This window comes from Phacochoerus africanus, chromosome 9, assembly GCF_016906955.1.
Source record: "Phacochoerus africanus isolate WHEZ1 chromosome 9, ROS_Pafr_v1, whole genome shotgun sequence".
NCBI lineage: Eukaryota > Metazoa > Chordata > Mammalia > Artiodactyla > Suidae > Phacochoerus > Phacochoerus africanus.
The window spans coordinates 120,268,760-120,284,206 of NC_062552.1; the positions used below are offsets into that span (position 1 = coordinate 120,268,760).

At 45.1% G+C, this 15,447-nt stretch overlaps 2 protein-coding genes across 10 annotated transcripts in view; both read left to right on the forward strand.

Moving 5' to 3' along the window:
- The window catches only part of AK7 (adenylate kinase 7), a 59,821-nt gene extending 56,975 nt beyond the window's left edge, over positions 1-2,846 (forward strand). Inside the window, exons 17-19 of one of the 3 annotated variants that reach the window (XM_047796367.1) lie at positions 85-243; positions 1,608-1,682; positions 2,437-2,498. In XM_047796367.1, coding sequence (XP_047652323.1) covers positions 85-243; positions 1,608-1,646 — 198 coding nt within the window. In that variant the 3' untranslated portion in view covers positions 1,647-1,682; positions 2,437-2,498. Of the gene's footprint in view, positions 1-84; positions 244-1,607; positions 2,417-2,436 lie in introns of those variants that run through there. The other 2 variants (XM_047796368.1, XM_047796366.1) reach the window with 2 other exon arrangements.
- Positions 2,847-11,237: 8,391 nt separating this feature from the next.
- The window catches only part of PAPOLA (poly(A) polymerase alpha), a 64,567-nt gene continuing 60,357 nt past the window's right edge, over positions 11,238-15,447 (forward strand). For 4 of the 7 annotated variants that reach the window (XM_047797392.1, XM_047797394.1, XM_047797396.1 and 1 more), the window contains exon 1: positions 11,239-11,450. In XM_047797392.1, coding sequence (XP_047653348.1) covers positions 11,443-11,450 — 8 coding nt within the window. In that variant the 5' untranslated portion in view covers positions 11,239-11,442. Of the gene's footprint in view, positions 11,451-11,555; positions 11,875-15,447 lie in introns of those variants that run through there. The other 3 variants (XM_047797393.1, XM_047797397.1, XM_047797398.1) reach the window with 2 other exon arrangements.

A 15,447-nucleotide genomic window follows, 5' to 3' on the forward strand; every position in this document is an offset into this window, starting at 1 on the left:
CTAGTGTACTCTGGACTGAATTGTACGGAAGTGTTCACTGCCTTTTCTGTCTATTTACCCCACCCCCCAATGTTCTATTCATAGAGTAAAAGACTAGAAGAAGTGAAAAGAGAAGAAAGAGAATTACTGGAGGCTCAGTCTATTCCCTTGAGAAACTATTTAATGACCTACGTTATGCCGACGCTTATGCAGGGTCTCAACGAGTGTTGTAAGGTTAGACCCGATGATCCTGTTGATTTTCTGGTAAGAGAATTAAGTTGTTATTGTTGTTGTTTGTATTTTATTTACTTTTTATTTTTTAGTTTTTGGTCTTTTTAGGGCCGCACCTGAAGCATATGGAGTTTCTCAGGCTAGGGGTCAAGTTGCAACTGTAACCGCTGGCAAATGCCACAGCCACAGCAAAGCCAGACCTAAGCCGCATCTGTGACCTACATTATAGCTCATGGCTATGCTGGATCCCTAACCCACTGGACGAGGCTAGGGATCAAACCTGTGTCCTCATGGATACTAGTCGGATTCGTTTCCACTGCGCCACAGTGGGAACTCCTTGTTGTTGTTTTTAAATGTCAATTTGAAAATAAGATTTGCCTGAATCTAAATGGAAAGCCCATTGAGATAGAGAAATTTTGTGGCTGGTTATTTGGGAAATAGTTTCTTACACCTTCACAGTTTATAATAAGATTTTTATTTATTTATTTATTTATTTATTTATTTATTTTTTAATCTTTTTGCTATTTCTTGGGCCGCTCCCACGGCATACGGAGGTTCCCAGGCTAGGGGTCTAATCGGAGCTGTAGCCACCGGCCTACACCACAGCCACAGCAACGTGGGATCCGAGCCGCGTCTGCAACCTACACCACAGCTCACGGCAACGCCGGATCGTTAACCCACTGAGCAAGGCCAGGGACTGAACCCACAACCTCATGGTTCCTAGTCGGATTCGTTAACCACTGAGCCACGGCAGGAACTCCTATAATAAGATTTTTATTACTTATTATCAAGTAAACATGAATAATACAAATATATGTCTAATAAATATCTTGTAGTATCTTCTAAACTGTTCATTTTTAAATTTTTTTCACTTTTTCATTTTTTTTGAAGCTTTATTGAAGTATAGTCGATTTACAGTGTTGTGATCATTTCTGCTGAACAACAAAGTGGTTCAGTTATACACCTCCATCCTTCTTCAGATTCTTTTCCCACATAGATGATCACAGAATATCAGGTAGCGTTCCCTGTGCTATACAGCAGGTCCCCATTGGCCAGTCATTCCGTATACCTCAATATTTTTTTTTTTTTTGGTCTTTTTGCTATTTCTTTGGGCCGCTCCCGCGGCATATGAAGGTTCCCAGGCTAGGGGTCAAATTGGAGCTGTAGCCGCCGGCCTACGCCAGAGCCACAGCAACACGGAATCCAAGCCACGTCTGTGACCTACACCACAGCTCACGGCAACGCCGGATCCGTTGCCGGATCCTTAACCCACTGAGCAAGGGCAGGGACCGAACCCGCAACCTCATGGTTCCTAGTCGGATTCGTTAACCACTGCGCCACGACGGGAACTCCCGTATACCTCAATATTGACTTGTCTTTCTTTCTTTCAATTGTAGGCAGAGTATCTTTTCAAGAACAATCCTGAAACTCAGTGAAACTTTAAAGATCGCATGCCATGTACTTTTACAGAGGTGGAGATGAGTTTAACATTGTAATCTGAAAAATTGCTTTAAAATTGTTTTTTGTAGTTTTGGGGAAATTCTTTCTTTCTTCCTGCAAAGAAATATTTTATTAAGTAGAATCATTATAAAAAGCTCTATGGCAATGAGTTACTGCATCACTAAAAGCATATTTTGAGAGGTAAATTTTTAAGGTATCTGTGCATAGCTTATGGGGTAAATACTGATTAAATATTTCATTCTTAGTCTGAGTATTCTGCACACTAATGCTTAGAGTAACTTAATTTATAGCATGAAGGAAATCAGACTATGTATTATTCTAACATGTATGCTAATGAATTTATGTGGTTTGTTATGGCCCATTTGTGCTGGAAATGGAAATAAATTAGAACTGTTTCTGCTTTTTGAGTCATAGTAAGTCTGACATGATTGGTTTCTACCAGGATGCCTTTTGAGTTCAAGACTAGCATCCCAACCTATGAGTCAGAGAGAATTATAAACCTTTTGGTAGAAAAGTTCACATAATAGGATGAATAGTTTTTAATATCTGTTATAATTAGAAAGTTACTGAATATTTTTAACAAACTGACTTTACAGTATAGGCATAAATAATGAATCCCTATGGGCCTTTTCCAGTTCTGAAAATCCCATAATTTCCAGAATTACATTGAATGAGAAATCAGTTTAGTTTTTGGCATATATATTTCATTTCTTTAAGTAATGTAATCTGAATATAACCGCACTATTTTTTTTTTTTTTTTTTTAGTGGCCATACCTGCAGCTAATGGCCTGGTATTGAATCCAAGCTGCAACTCTGACCTATGCCACCACGGCTACAATGCCGGATCCTTTTAACCCACTGTGCTGGGGATTGAACCTGAGCCACCACAGTGACAATGCTGAATCCTTAATCCACCGTGCCACAGTGGGAACTCCTTGCACTACTTTTTTGTGTGGCAAAATACCCACAACATAAATTACTATCGCAACCATGCTAAAGTGTACAATCCAGTGGCACTAAGTACATTCGTGATACTGTCCACTCATCACCACTCTGGCTCCAGAGCTTCCCCCACCCCCAGTAGAAACCCGGTACCCATGAAGCAGTCAGTCCCCATTACCTTCTTCCCCCCAAGCTCCTAGTCTCTATGGATTTGCCTATTCTGGGTATTTTATATAAATGGAATTATACACTCTGTAGCCTTTTGTGTCTGGCTTCTTTAACTTAGCATGTTTTCAAGGTTCATTCCTATTGTAGCATTATTGGAGTTCCCTGGTGGCTTAGTGGTTAAGGATCTGGCATGGTCACTGCTGTGGCTCAGATTGCTGCTATGTCCAAGGTTTGATCCTCAGCCTGGAGAACTACCATAGGCCATGGGTGCCAGCAAAAAAGAAAAACGCAAAAGAAAGAGACTTGAGTAACCGGTTCATAAAAGAGGATATCCAAATGATCAACCAGTATGTTGAAAAGGGCGGGAAAGTCATTAATCATCAGAGAAATGCAAATGAAAACTACAATAGGATTCCATTATGAGGGAGTTCCCATCGTGGCTCTGTGGTTAACGAGTCCGACTAGGAACCATGAGGTTGCAGGTTCGATCCCTGGCCTCGCTCAGTGGGTTAAGGATCTGGTGTTGCCATGAGCTGTGGTGTAGGTTGCAGATGTGGCTTGAATCCCATGTTGCTGTGGCTCTGGTGTAAGGCGGTGGCTACAGGTCCGATTCGACCCCTGGCCTGGGAACCTCCATGTGCCGCAGGAGCAGCCCAAGAAAATGGCAAAAAAAAAAAAAAAAAGATTCCATTATGATGCTAGCCTTTGGCTGAAATCATATTCATTGATGATACCAAGTGTTGATAAGGATGTGGAGCAAATGGAAGGCACGTAGAGAATAGAATACTGATGGGTACTCTCCCTTTGAAAACCATTTGGGGGTACTTTCTAAAGCCAAATATGGATATACACATGATCCAGCAATTCCGCTCCTGGGAATATACCCAAGAAAGATGAGTGCATATATCTGCAAAAAGACACATACGCAAATACTCAGAGTGGAGTTCCCATTGTGGCACAGTGGAAGCAAATTCTACCAGTAACCATGAGGTTTCGGGTTTGATCCCTGGCCTCGCTCAGTGGATTAAGGATCCGGTGTTGCCATGAGCTGTGGTGTAGGTTGCAGACGTGGCTCAGATCTGACATTGCTGTGGCTGTGGTGTAGGCTGGCAACTACAGCTCTGATTCAACCCCTAGCCTGGGAACTTCCATAAGCTGCAGGTGCAGCCCTAAAAAGTCAAAAAAAGAAAAAAAAAAAAAAAGGATACTCAGAGCAACTTTTCTCACAAAAGCCTCAAACTAGAAGCAACCTAAATAACCATGAACAGGAGAAAGGTATACTGTGGTATCTACAATAGGAGAAAGATATATTATCGTAGTGGAGAGCATCACATAGCAACGAAGAAGAGTGAACTGGTACCTTTGCCAGAGTGGAGGCGCCAAGGAAGAAAGGAGCTCAGCATGTTTAAGGAAAAGAAGAGATGCCATTAGAGTTGGAATTAAAGCAGCCAGGAAAGAGGAAGAGTTCGAGATACAGTTGGAGAGAAAATCAAAGGCCAGGTCATTCAGGGCCTTGTAAGCAACTGTTTGGTTTTACCCTAAGAGCAAAGAGAAGTCATTAAACTCAGTATGTGTATATGTATGTATTTTGCTTTTCAGGCCCATACCTGTGGCATATGGAGGTTCCCAGGCTAGGGGTAGAATCGGAGCTATAGCCACTGGCCTACACCACAGCCACAGCAATGCCAGACCCGAGCCGCGTCTGCGACCTATACCACAGCTCACGGCCACGCTGGATCCTTAACCCACTGAGCAAGGCCAGGGATCAAACCCACAATCTCATGGTTCCTAGTTGGATTTGTTTCCACCGTGCCTGTTTATTTATTTATTTCTTGCCGAGCTAAGCCAGGGATCGAGCTTGCACCACAGCAGCCACCCAAGCAGATACAGTGACAATGCCAGATCCTTAATCTGCTGTGCCACAGAGAACTGCACTATATTATTTTCACTTTGCTTTTTTGTTTTGCTCTTTAGGGCCACACAGACAGCAAATGGGGATTCCCAGGCTAGGGGTCAAATTGGAACTACAGCTGCCGGCCTACACCACAGCCACAGAAACTCGGGATCTGAGCTGCATCTCTGACCTACACCACAGATCAGGGCAATGCCGGATCCTTAACCCACTGAGCAAGGCCAGGGTCTAACCGAGTCCTCATGGATACTAATCAGATTTGTTTTTGCTGAGCCAAGACGGAAACTCCCACCCTCGGTCTTTCTCAGCAGTTGGTGGAGAGCAGGTGTTGGGGTAGCTCAAGGCTGCTGCGATAAGGTGTCTCAGCAGCAGCTGGAAGGGGTGGGCCGGGGCTCCAAGGACAGTGCATGGCTGACACAATGCAGATGTTGTCTCAACTAATACACTCGTAATTGGCTTTCTCTCATCTCCACTTTCCCTGCTCATATTGTATCCTTAAATTGTATCCTTAAACATTGGGGATTTGTTGACACCAGCTCATTACTCAATTGTGAAATAGGAGTTGGGTTAGACTGTATTGGCCAGGTGTGTGTAAGGCTCTTCTAGAACTGAAACAGGATTCCAAGACATGATTGGGTTTTTTTTTTTCTTTTTTTTTCTGTCTTTTGTCTTTTTAGGGCCGCACCCGAAGCATATGGAGGTTCCCAGGCCAGGGACTGAATTGGGAACTACAGTCGCAGGCCTACGCCACAGCCACAGCAACATGGGATCCAAGCCGCATCTGCAGCCTACACCACAGCTCATGGCAATCCTGGATCCTTAACCCACTGAGTGAGGCCAGGGATCAAACCCAGTTGGGTTCATTAACCACTGAGCCATGACAGGAGCTCCTCAAACACGATTGTTGCTCTCAGAATTTGTTTATTATTTTCTCTTTTGTTATTTGTTTATTTTTTGGCTGCCCTGAGGCATATGGAGTTCCCAAGACCAGGGATCAGATCTGAGCTGCAGTCTCAACCTAACCTGCAGCTGCGGCAACACGGGCTCCTTAACCCACTGTGCTGGGCAGGGGACCAAACCTGCATCCCAGAGCTCCCAAGAAGCCACAGAGTTGGGCCACAGCAGGAACTCCGCTTTCAGAACTTATAATCTCTGTCTCCAGCCCTGACTTCTCTCCTTACCGCCTGGAGTATGTTTTCAATAGCCTGATTGACTTTTTTTTTTTTTTTAATGAAAAATGCATTAATTCATTAATTTAGTAGAACTTTAGTTCTAGTCTGTTCTGAGAACTAAGAAGTACACAGGACAAGCAAGAATATTTGAACAGTCTAATCAAAGAGACAAATATGAACACTGATAAAGTATAATACAGCGTTCTTTGGTCTCAGTGTTAAGAAAATTGAGTTCCCGCTGTGGCAAAGTGGGTTTTCTTTTTTCTCTGGCAGTGTTGGTTTGATTCCTGGGTTGGTGCAGTGGGTTATAAGATCCTTCATTGCTGTAGCTGTGGCATCATCAAAGTTTGCAGTTCTGGCTCAGATTTGATCCCTGACCCAGAAAGTTTCATACGCCATGGGGACAGCTATAAAAGGGAAAAAAGAGGAGTTCCCGTCGTGGCGCAGTGGTTAATGAATCCGACTAGGAACCATGAGATTGTGGGTTCGATCCCTGGCCTTGCTCAGTGGGTTAAGGATCCAGCATGGCCGTGAGCTGTGGTGTAGGTCACAGACGTGGCTTGGATCCTGTGTTGCTGTGGCTCTGGTGTAAGGCGGTGGCTACAGCTTCGATTAGACCCCTAGTCTGGGAACCTCCATATGCCACAGGAGCGGCCCTAGAAAAGGCAAGAAGACAAAAACAAATAAATTAATTAATTTAAAAAAAAAAGAGAAAAAAGAAAAGATTCCTATCGCATCTTCTTGGGGAAATTAAGACCATCCTAAAGATAAAGCTCAAAGGCTGAATAGGAGGAGTTCCCGTCGTGGCTCAGTGGTTAACCAACCCGACTGGCATCCATGAGGACGTGGGTTCCATCCCTGGCTTCACTTGGTGGGCTAAGGATCCTGCTGTGGCTGCGGTGTAGGCTGGCAGCTGCAGCTCTGGTTTGATCCCTAGCCTGGGAACCTCCATATGCCTCAGGTGAGGCCCTAAAAAGACCAAAAAAGAAAAAAAAAAATCTCTCAGAAAGGCTTCAGGTCTCAGGTCAAAGTTCGCTCCTCTGAGAGTCCTAATCTGACCACCCTATCTAAAGTTGAACTGTCTCCTGATTTATGTTATTCGTGGTACTTATTGCAATTTATAATTCCCTTATCTGTTCATGTGCTTTTTCAAAAATGTATTTTATTGTAGTTGATTTACATGTATTAGTTTCTGGTGTACAGCAAAGCGATTCAGTTTTATATATAAATATATATGTGTATACGTATTTGTGTGCGTGTGTGTATGTATATATTCTTTTTCATATTCTTTCCATTACGGTTTATCACAGGATACTGAATACTGAATACTGTGTTATACAGTAGGAACTTGCTGTGTATCCATTTTGTATGTCATAGTTTGCATCTGCTAATCCCAAACTCCCAGTCTATCCCTGCCCTACTTCTCCTCCCCCATGGCAACAGCAAGTCTGTTCCTTGTCTGTGAGTCTGTTTCTGTTTCATAGATAAATTAGTGTCATATTTCAAATTCCACACACGAGTGATATCATATGGTGTTTGTCTTTCTCATTCTGACTTACTTCATTTAGTATGCTAATCTTTACGTCCATCCATGTTGCTTCAAATGCCATTTTCATTCTTTTTTATGACTGAATAGTATTCCATTGTGTGTGTGTGTGTGTGTGTGTGTGTGTGTGTGTGTACACACATATATATATAGTATATATATTTAGTGGATATATATATATATATATACTATATATATATAGTGTATGTACTACAGCTATACAGTATAGCTCAGGCCAGGGAGTCAGATCTGAGCCACACCTGTGGCAACCCTGGATCCTTTAACCCACGGTGCCAGGCTGGGGATCACACCTGTGTCCTGGTGCTGTAGAGACGCTGCCTGTCCAGTTGTGCCACATCGGGAACGCCTATACCTCAGCTTCTTTATCTTTTCATCAGTGATGGACACTTAGGTTGCTTCCATATCTTGGCTACTGCAAATAATGCTATCAACACTGGGGTGCATATATCTTTTGGATTTAGTTTTGTCTGGATCTATGCCCAGGAGTGGGCTTGCTTGTTCACGTGTTTTATCTGCTCCCAAAACAGTAGAAGGTAAGAACTAAGTGGGACACTGATCTTAGTATTTTTCATAGTGGAAAGTCACCGTAGCTTCGCAGTGTGATGGTGCACGGCAGGCAGGCAATGACGGCGGTAATAATGTGTCCTCATCATCTGCCTCTCACTTCACTTTCTAGCTTCATTTCCATCATTCCCCACAACGGACTTTGTAGTTGCTACTTCAAAACTTTCCCTTTCTTGGGAGTTCCCACTGTGGCTCAGCAGAAACACATCTGACTAGCATCCAAGAGGTCACAGGTTCGATCCCCAGCCTTGCTCAGTGGGTTAAGGACCCCGAGTTGCCATGAGCTGTGGTGTAGGTCACAACTGCAGCTCAGATCCCACACTTGCTATGGCTGTGGTGTAGGCAGGCAACTACAGCTCCAATTCGATCCCTAGCCTGGGAACCTCCATATGCCATGGATGCGGCCCTCAAAAGAAAAAAGTTTCCCTTTCTCCAAATGAACTTTGAATTATTTGGGAGTTCCCCGGTGCCCTTGTGTTTAAGCCTCCAACATTGGCACTGCTGTGGTGTGGGTTTGATCCCTGGCCTGGGATCTTCCACATGCCATAAGTGCAGCCACAAAATAAATAAACAAATAAAATTACATGCACTTTTTTCCCCCCGCCATGCCAGGGACAGGATGGATAACCTGCTGAGCCACACGAGAACTCCCAGCTTTTCTCTCTTCAATTGTCTTCTACATGACATGCTCTTCCTCCTCCTCCTGTCCTAGCTTTTCTATCAGGACTTTTTTTTTTTTTTTTTTTTGGCGTACCTGTGGCATGTGGAAGTTTCCTGGCTAGGAAAAGAACATGCCAACAGCAGCAACCCGAGCTGCTATAGTGAAAAAATATATTCACCATATTTACCAAGTAACATGGTATTAGCACATTCTAGGTACTAAATAAATATTCTTTGGTTGTGCTGTCTTCCTGCCTCACTCTATGGAAGGCAGAAACAAAAATGGTGCAACTGAAGATGGAAAGCGTGGAGGTTTAACATGCATCTTGTCCTCACTGCCTGCTGAGACACCAGGCGGAGGACAGTTATAAGCTCAAGAAGTTCCCTCTCTTTAATTCATAAAGTACATCATCAGTACCTGTCTTTATGAGCAATTTTTAAACACATGTATATATATTGATTTTTAGGGTCACGCCTGCAGCACATGTAAGTTCCCAGGCTAGGGGGGCGAGTTGTAGCTACAGGCCTATGCCACAGCCACAGCAATGTGGGATCTGAGCTGCATCTGCCACCTACACTATACCTCATCCAACACCAGATCCCTGACCCACCGAGCAAGGCCAGGGATCGAACCTGCATCCTCATGGATACTAGTCAGATTCATCTCCGTTGCTCCACAAGGGGAACTCCCAGGACCTGGCCTTAATATTTTATTGATATAACTGGATCTCAGATTTTCAATCTTTTTTTTTTTGCTTTTTTTTTAGGGCTGCACCCAAGGCATATGGAGGTTCCCGGGCTTGGGCTTGAATCAGAGCTGCAGCTGCCAGCCACAGCCACAGTAATGCCAGATCTGAACCGAGTCTACGACCTACACCACACAGCTCATGGCAACGCCAGATCCTTAACCCACTGAGCAAGGCCAGGGATCAAACCTGCAACCCCATGGTTCCTAGTCAGATTCGGTTCCGCTGCACCACGACGAGAACTCCAAGATGTTCAAAATTTTAAGGTCAGGTCTACCACCGGGCCCCCAACTAAAGCCACCTTGATGACAAGAGGGTAAAGGAATAAAGAGAATTGAGAATCAAACACGTCTGTCTCTAGATCATTGCCGTTTAATAGAAACGAGCGCCACGTATATAGTTCAAATTTTTCTAGTAGCCACACGTTGAAAAGCAAAAACAGGAAAAACTGTCATATTTTCTACAATGCAATAATTATAAAAACACAATATAAAAAATTGTCAGGGAGGTTTTTCACATTCTTTTGTTCATACTAAGATCTCTGAAATCCGTGTGTAATTTATACTCACAGCACATCTTAAACGGACTAGCGTCATCTCAAGTGCTCAAAAGACACATGTGGCTACCCTCCTGGACAATTCGGGTTTAGTGCCCATGCTCTTCCCACTGACAGAGCCTTTAGAAGGCTAGTCCCACTACATATCAGTGAAAACAGGGAAATCCTTTGTCAAACAGGATTCCTGAGGATGTACAAATGCATAGTGATATAAAGAATTCAGAACTTTCCTTTGTTTGATTCCTTCCCTCCCCGCCATCAACCTTCTTTGTGACACTTTGGAAAGCGTTCTAAATTCGAAAAAGTAAGGAATGTCAGAGTCAAGTCTGTCTCAGGCACTCTTTATCAAACTTCTGCTGGAGGTGGGGAGGAAACTCCCAGATCCCACCCCAGGGCTAGAAAGAGCTACAAAACACAACCTCTGGGAAACTACCAGCGAAAAGGCCTTGGCTAAAATCCCAAGGATCACTGCTGTCTCGGCTTCCATTGAATGACAGCTTTATCAGTGAGTTCCAGTGCACCAACAGTTACAGAGATAAAATTAGCTCTTGTTCCCGAATCCTCTGTCATCACAGTACTACTCATTCAACAGATATTTCCTGAGAGCCTGCGTACATATCGGTGGGCAGAAAAGCTCCAGAGGTCCGGGTAGGGGGAACCGAATCCAGTGGAATAGGAGGGAGTCCCAGTAACATCCCTGCGCCCTCTGTCCCCGGCTGTGCCAAGCACCCACCCCTCTTGCATTACAGCATTAAAGAGGTTCCACTGCCCTCGGAAGCAAGCATAACTCTCACTTTGCAGACAAGTACAAAGCGGTTGAGTAGTTTGTTACAACCCAAGTGGCCCTGTCCTGAGCCTCGCGCTCGGCGGGCACCTCTCGGGGGCACGCGTGGGCGCCTCGATCTCCTCCAAGAGCCTCAGCCGATGCCGCCCGAGGGACAGCGCAGCCGCCGCGACCCCAGGCGGCGAGAACGGCCGGACCTCACAAGGCGCCGGAAGCGGCGCCTCTCTGGGCTCTCCCTCGCGCCGTCCATGCGCATCGCCCCCGTGGGCGACGATAGCGGTCCGACTCGAGCGACGCCCCGCCGCCGGGAGGGTTCCGCACCGCTTCCACCGCTCCCCTGACACCCGCCAAGGAAGCCGGACAGGATTGGGGCGGAAATCGCCAGAGCGCCGGCCGGCGCGGGAACTACCTTTCCCGTGGGGCTTCGCGGCGGCGGGCCGCTGTTGCGCAGGCGCACGCACGGCGTGCGTGGCGGCGTCAGCGGTTCTAGAACGTTGCTGTGGTAGCGCTCGGGCGCCATGTTAGGACGAAGGGGAAGGAGGAGAAGCGCTTAAAGCGGCGGGAGCGGGTGCGGGAGTGGGGTTGGACCCAGGGCTGAGGCAGGCCCCCCCCTCCCTCCCGCCTCAGTGGATCATGCCCAGGGCGGCAGCGGCGGCGGTTGCGGGGGGGAAGTGACTGGGCGGTGCCGGCGCAGGAGACGATGCCGTTGTAAGTGATTTGTATTCTGTTTTCTCTCGCATGCCGGCGGGGCCCGGGGGGCGTCAGGGGAGGGGGAGGGGGCGCGCGAGCCGGGCCCTCGCCCCGTGGGGGAGGCGGGCGGGACTGGGGCTCTTCCTGTTTCCTTTCCTACTCGCCGCCGCACTTCCCCTTATGCTCGGTTCCCGCTTCCCCCCACCCCTTCCTGGCTTCGGCGGCCGTCGGGCCGGGGGCTTTCCTCTTCCGGAAGGGCCGGAGGCACCTCTAACGCTGCTGCTCCCACTTCTCCGCTAAAAGGAAGGGGGTAAAAACCCCCAGTGTCGGGGAGGAAGGCCCTGCTCCTCGCGGGGTCTGCATGCGCGGCGGGCTCGCCCCCCGGAGCCTCTCCGGCCCAATTCTCTGCCTGTGTTCCCGGCCTGCGTTTCCCGTTTCCAAGGTGCCTACATCGTGCGCCGCTGTTAATCCACTTCCACGTCTGAGCTTGATGAGCACTAGTTAAAAACCCAATTTTGAGCGTTGAGTCCCACGGTTTGAATTCCTCCCCCGCCCCAGTCCCCCACTCCCTGGCTTTTCAACCGTCGGGAAAGGGGCACTTTCCAGGGTGCCCCCTCGAAAGGCGTTGCAATTACGACTTGCTCTCCCTATTTTGTTTTCATAGGGTAGCCGGATATCATCCTGCTTCCTCCTCTATCGGGTGGTACTTTTTGTTTTTCTGATTGTGAACTGAAAGCTAGTCCAGCTATGTCTTCTAATCTCACTAGGCCTACATCTTATATTTTCTTTCCCTTGTAGGGTCTTTAAAAAGTTTTCTTTTTTCCTCTCAGAGAACGGGATGTAATGTGAGAACTCACTGTTGGGATGGAAAGATTACAGTCTTTTTTCCCTGCGTTTATACGGCAGCGTAGAGGCCTGAATAGTGAGACTGCATTTCTTCCGTGTTTGAGGATTCACGTGTAAGAGATGAGGGGTCGAGTTCTCTTCTTTGTAGCCCCAAAACGAAGCATGTAATTCATCCTTGACGTTTTACTTAAATGCAGAATAAAGATTTTATGGTTTTTAGACACCTGGTTAGCACCTAAGCCTTTTTTTTTTGTTGTTGTTAAGTAAAAACTTCTTTTCTGCAAATAGCGCTGATCGTACAGTTTTACTTGTGTGTGTGTGTATGTGGGTGTACGTCTCTCTTTACAGGTGAGGCTCTTTGATACAGGTTTTAAAGCCATCTGTCACTTTTTACATGATGTTTTAAAAAGGAATTTCATGCTCCTTCTTTTCCCCCCCTGTCATTTTGTTGAGAGGCATATCAACAGATTATTTCTGTAATGAGAATATTTGTTAGTTTCAATTAAACATACCGAGAAAGTCGTAATCTGCAAGGTCGCTGTTTATTGATTTATTTTATGGAACGATAAAAAGATTTACTAGAGAACTGAATCTGAGCAAGATTTTTGTGACGTTTTTCAATTCAGCAATTAAAGCTAAAGTGACATTTAACACAGAAGTCACATTTTATTGCTTTTTGAAAAGGGACTTCTTTTTCTGATAATCATGTCACTATTAAAAATTGATCCGCAGCAGGAATGTATGCCTTAAAAAGCTTTAATGAAGAAATAACTTAACTTGTATCTTATAAGAAATTAAATGTACTTTGATACCTACTTTTCCCCAGCATTCTTTGGGGAAGGGAGGTATTCATTTCCTTTAGAAACCTGAGTGTTTCAAATTCTTTGGAAGTTAGTTCAAATGTTTAAGATGGAAGACAAAGTGAAGACAGAAGGTTTTCACACAGGGATATTGCCTGTCTACTGTATTTCTTGAAATGTGAACAACATGGCCAGTTTTTCATTGGCTGTCCTTATTTTTAACTGTAAGTGTATTACAGTACTTTTTAATTTAATTTTTACTTGATATTGGAGTATAGTTGATTTACAGTGTTGTATTAGTTTCAGGTGTATAGTAGCATGATTCAGTTTTATATATATATATATATATATATATATCTATAAATATTGTCCTTTTAAAGAAAACAACAAAAAGGCCAAAGACTGCCTAGTTAAATAGGCCCTTACTAATTTACTTCATTTGTTTTTCATGTTCTGGTGTCATTAATTTGTTTCTTTGATGTTCAGAATTTTGATTTCCAGGCTGTATATTGTGTTTGACTTCCACTGTCATGTTTGGAATGGCTGTTAAATTTGTTTCAGCAGGTGGGGTTAAGGTACAGACAATGTGCGAGTTGTCAGAATGGATGAAATGAAAACAGATTATTGAATTTAGGTCATTACAAAACATTGTGAACAAGTCTCCATGTATTGTATAAAAGCATATGTAATTTCACATATAATTTTGAAAGGTTGGTCTGGAAAGCCATGGTGATGAGGAAGCTTCCAGAAATTTTGAGTCTTAGGATCCATCAATACAAGATTTTTCCTGTTGATACTATTGGCATTTTAGGCTAATAATTCCTGGCAGGGAGCTATCCTATGTATTATAAGGTGTTTAAAAGCATCCCTGACCTGTACTAAATTTCAGGAGTCTCACTTCCCAACTCCTTGGTACTGATAACCAAAAATATTGTCAGATATTGTCAGGTGTATGTGAGGCCAAAATCTTGTTGAAAACCATTGCATTAATATAAATTTTGTATTCCAGTTTATGCCCTACTCTGTGCTGGTCAGATGATTATTTGCGTCAGTTCAGTGCTGGCTATCGCACTGGTAACATAAAGATTTTAAGGAAAGTAAACATTATCAGTGACTTAGCATTCATGCCACATTTGTAGAATGACCTTAGTGGGGAAGAGATATTTGGCAAGACTTGGAGGAGACAGTAGTGTTTCTTCTAAGCGTATGTGGGAATGTCCCCAAAAAAGAAGGAATTGGAGCAGTTTCATGTAGTGTTAAGAGGTAGAATTAGGACTATTTTTGATGGATAGTAATGTTGTGTAGCAGTGATTCTCAGAGTGTGACCTGTAGAAGCCTGGGCATTGGGCGTCCTTGACATCCTTTTAGGGAGGTCATGAAATAGAAACTTTTTTTTTTTGTCTTTTGTCTTTTGTTGTTGTTGTTGTTGCTATTTCTTGGGCCGCTCCCTCGGCATATGGAGGTTCCCAGGCTAGGGGTTGAATCGGAGCTGTAGCCACCGGCCTACGCCAGAGCCACAGCAACACGGGATCCGAGCCGCGTCTGCAACCTACACCACAGCTCACGGCAACGCCGGATCGTTAACCCACTGAGCAAGGCCAGGAATCGAACCCGCAACCTCATGGTTCCTAATCGGATTCGTTAACCACTGCGCCACGACGGGAACTCCATAAAATAGAAACTTTTTATAATAATATTGAGATCGGGAGTTCCCGTCGTGGCGCAGTGGTTAAGGAATCCGACTAGGAACCATGAGGTTGCGGGTTCGATTCCTGGCCTTGCTCAGTGGGTTAACGATCCGGCGTTGCCGTGAGCTGTGGTGTAGGTTGCAGATGCGGCTCGGATCTGGCGTTGCTGTGCCTCTGGTGTAGGCCGGCGGCTACAGCTCGGATTAGACCCCTAGCCTAGGAACCTCCACGTTCCAAGGGAGTGGCCCTAGAAATGGCAAAAAGACAATAATAATAATAATATTGAGATCATTATGTCTGTTTTAGTCTGTTGACATTTGTACCAATGGTAGAAAAGCAGTGGAGCGAAATGCTGCTCATGCTTTAGGAAGAATCAAGGCAGAGGCACTGATTTCTAATTGTCATAGTAAACTTGACACCACACACACAGAATAAAAGGATTTGATGGAAGTTCCCATTGTGATGCAGCTGAAAAGAATCTGACTAGTATCTATGAGGATGTGGGTTCGACCCCTGCCCTCACTCAGCTCAGTGGGTTAAGGATCTGGTGTTGCTTTCGAGCTGTGGTGTTGGTCACAGAGGTGGCTGGGATCCTGCGTTGTGGTGGCAGTGGTGTAGGCCGGCAGTTGTATCTCTGATTTGACCCCTAGCTTGGGAACCTCCATTTGCCATGAGTTCGGC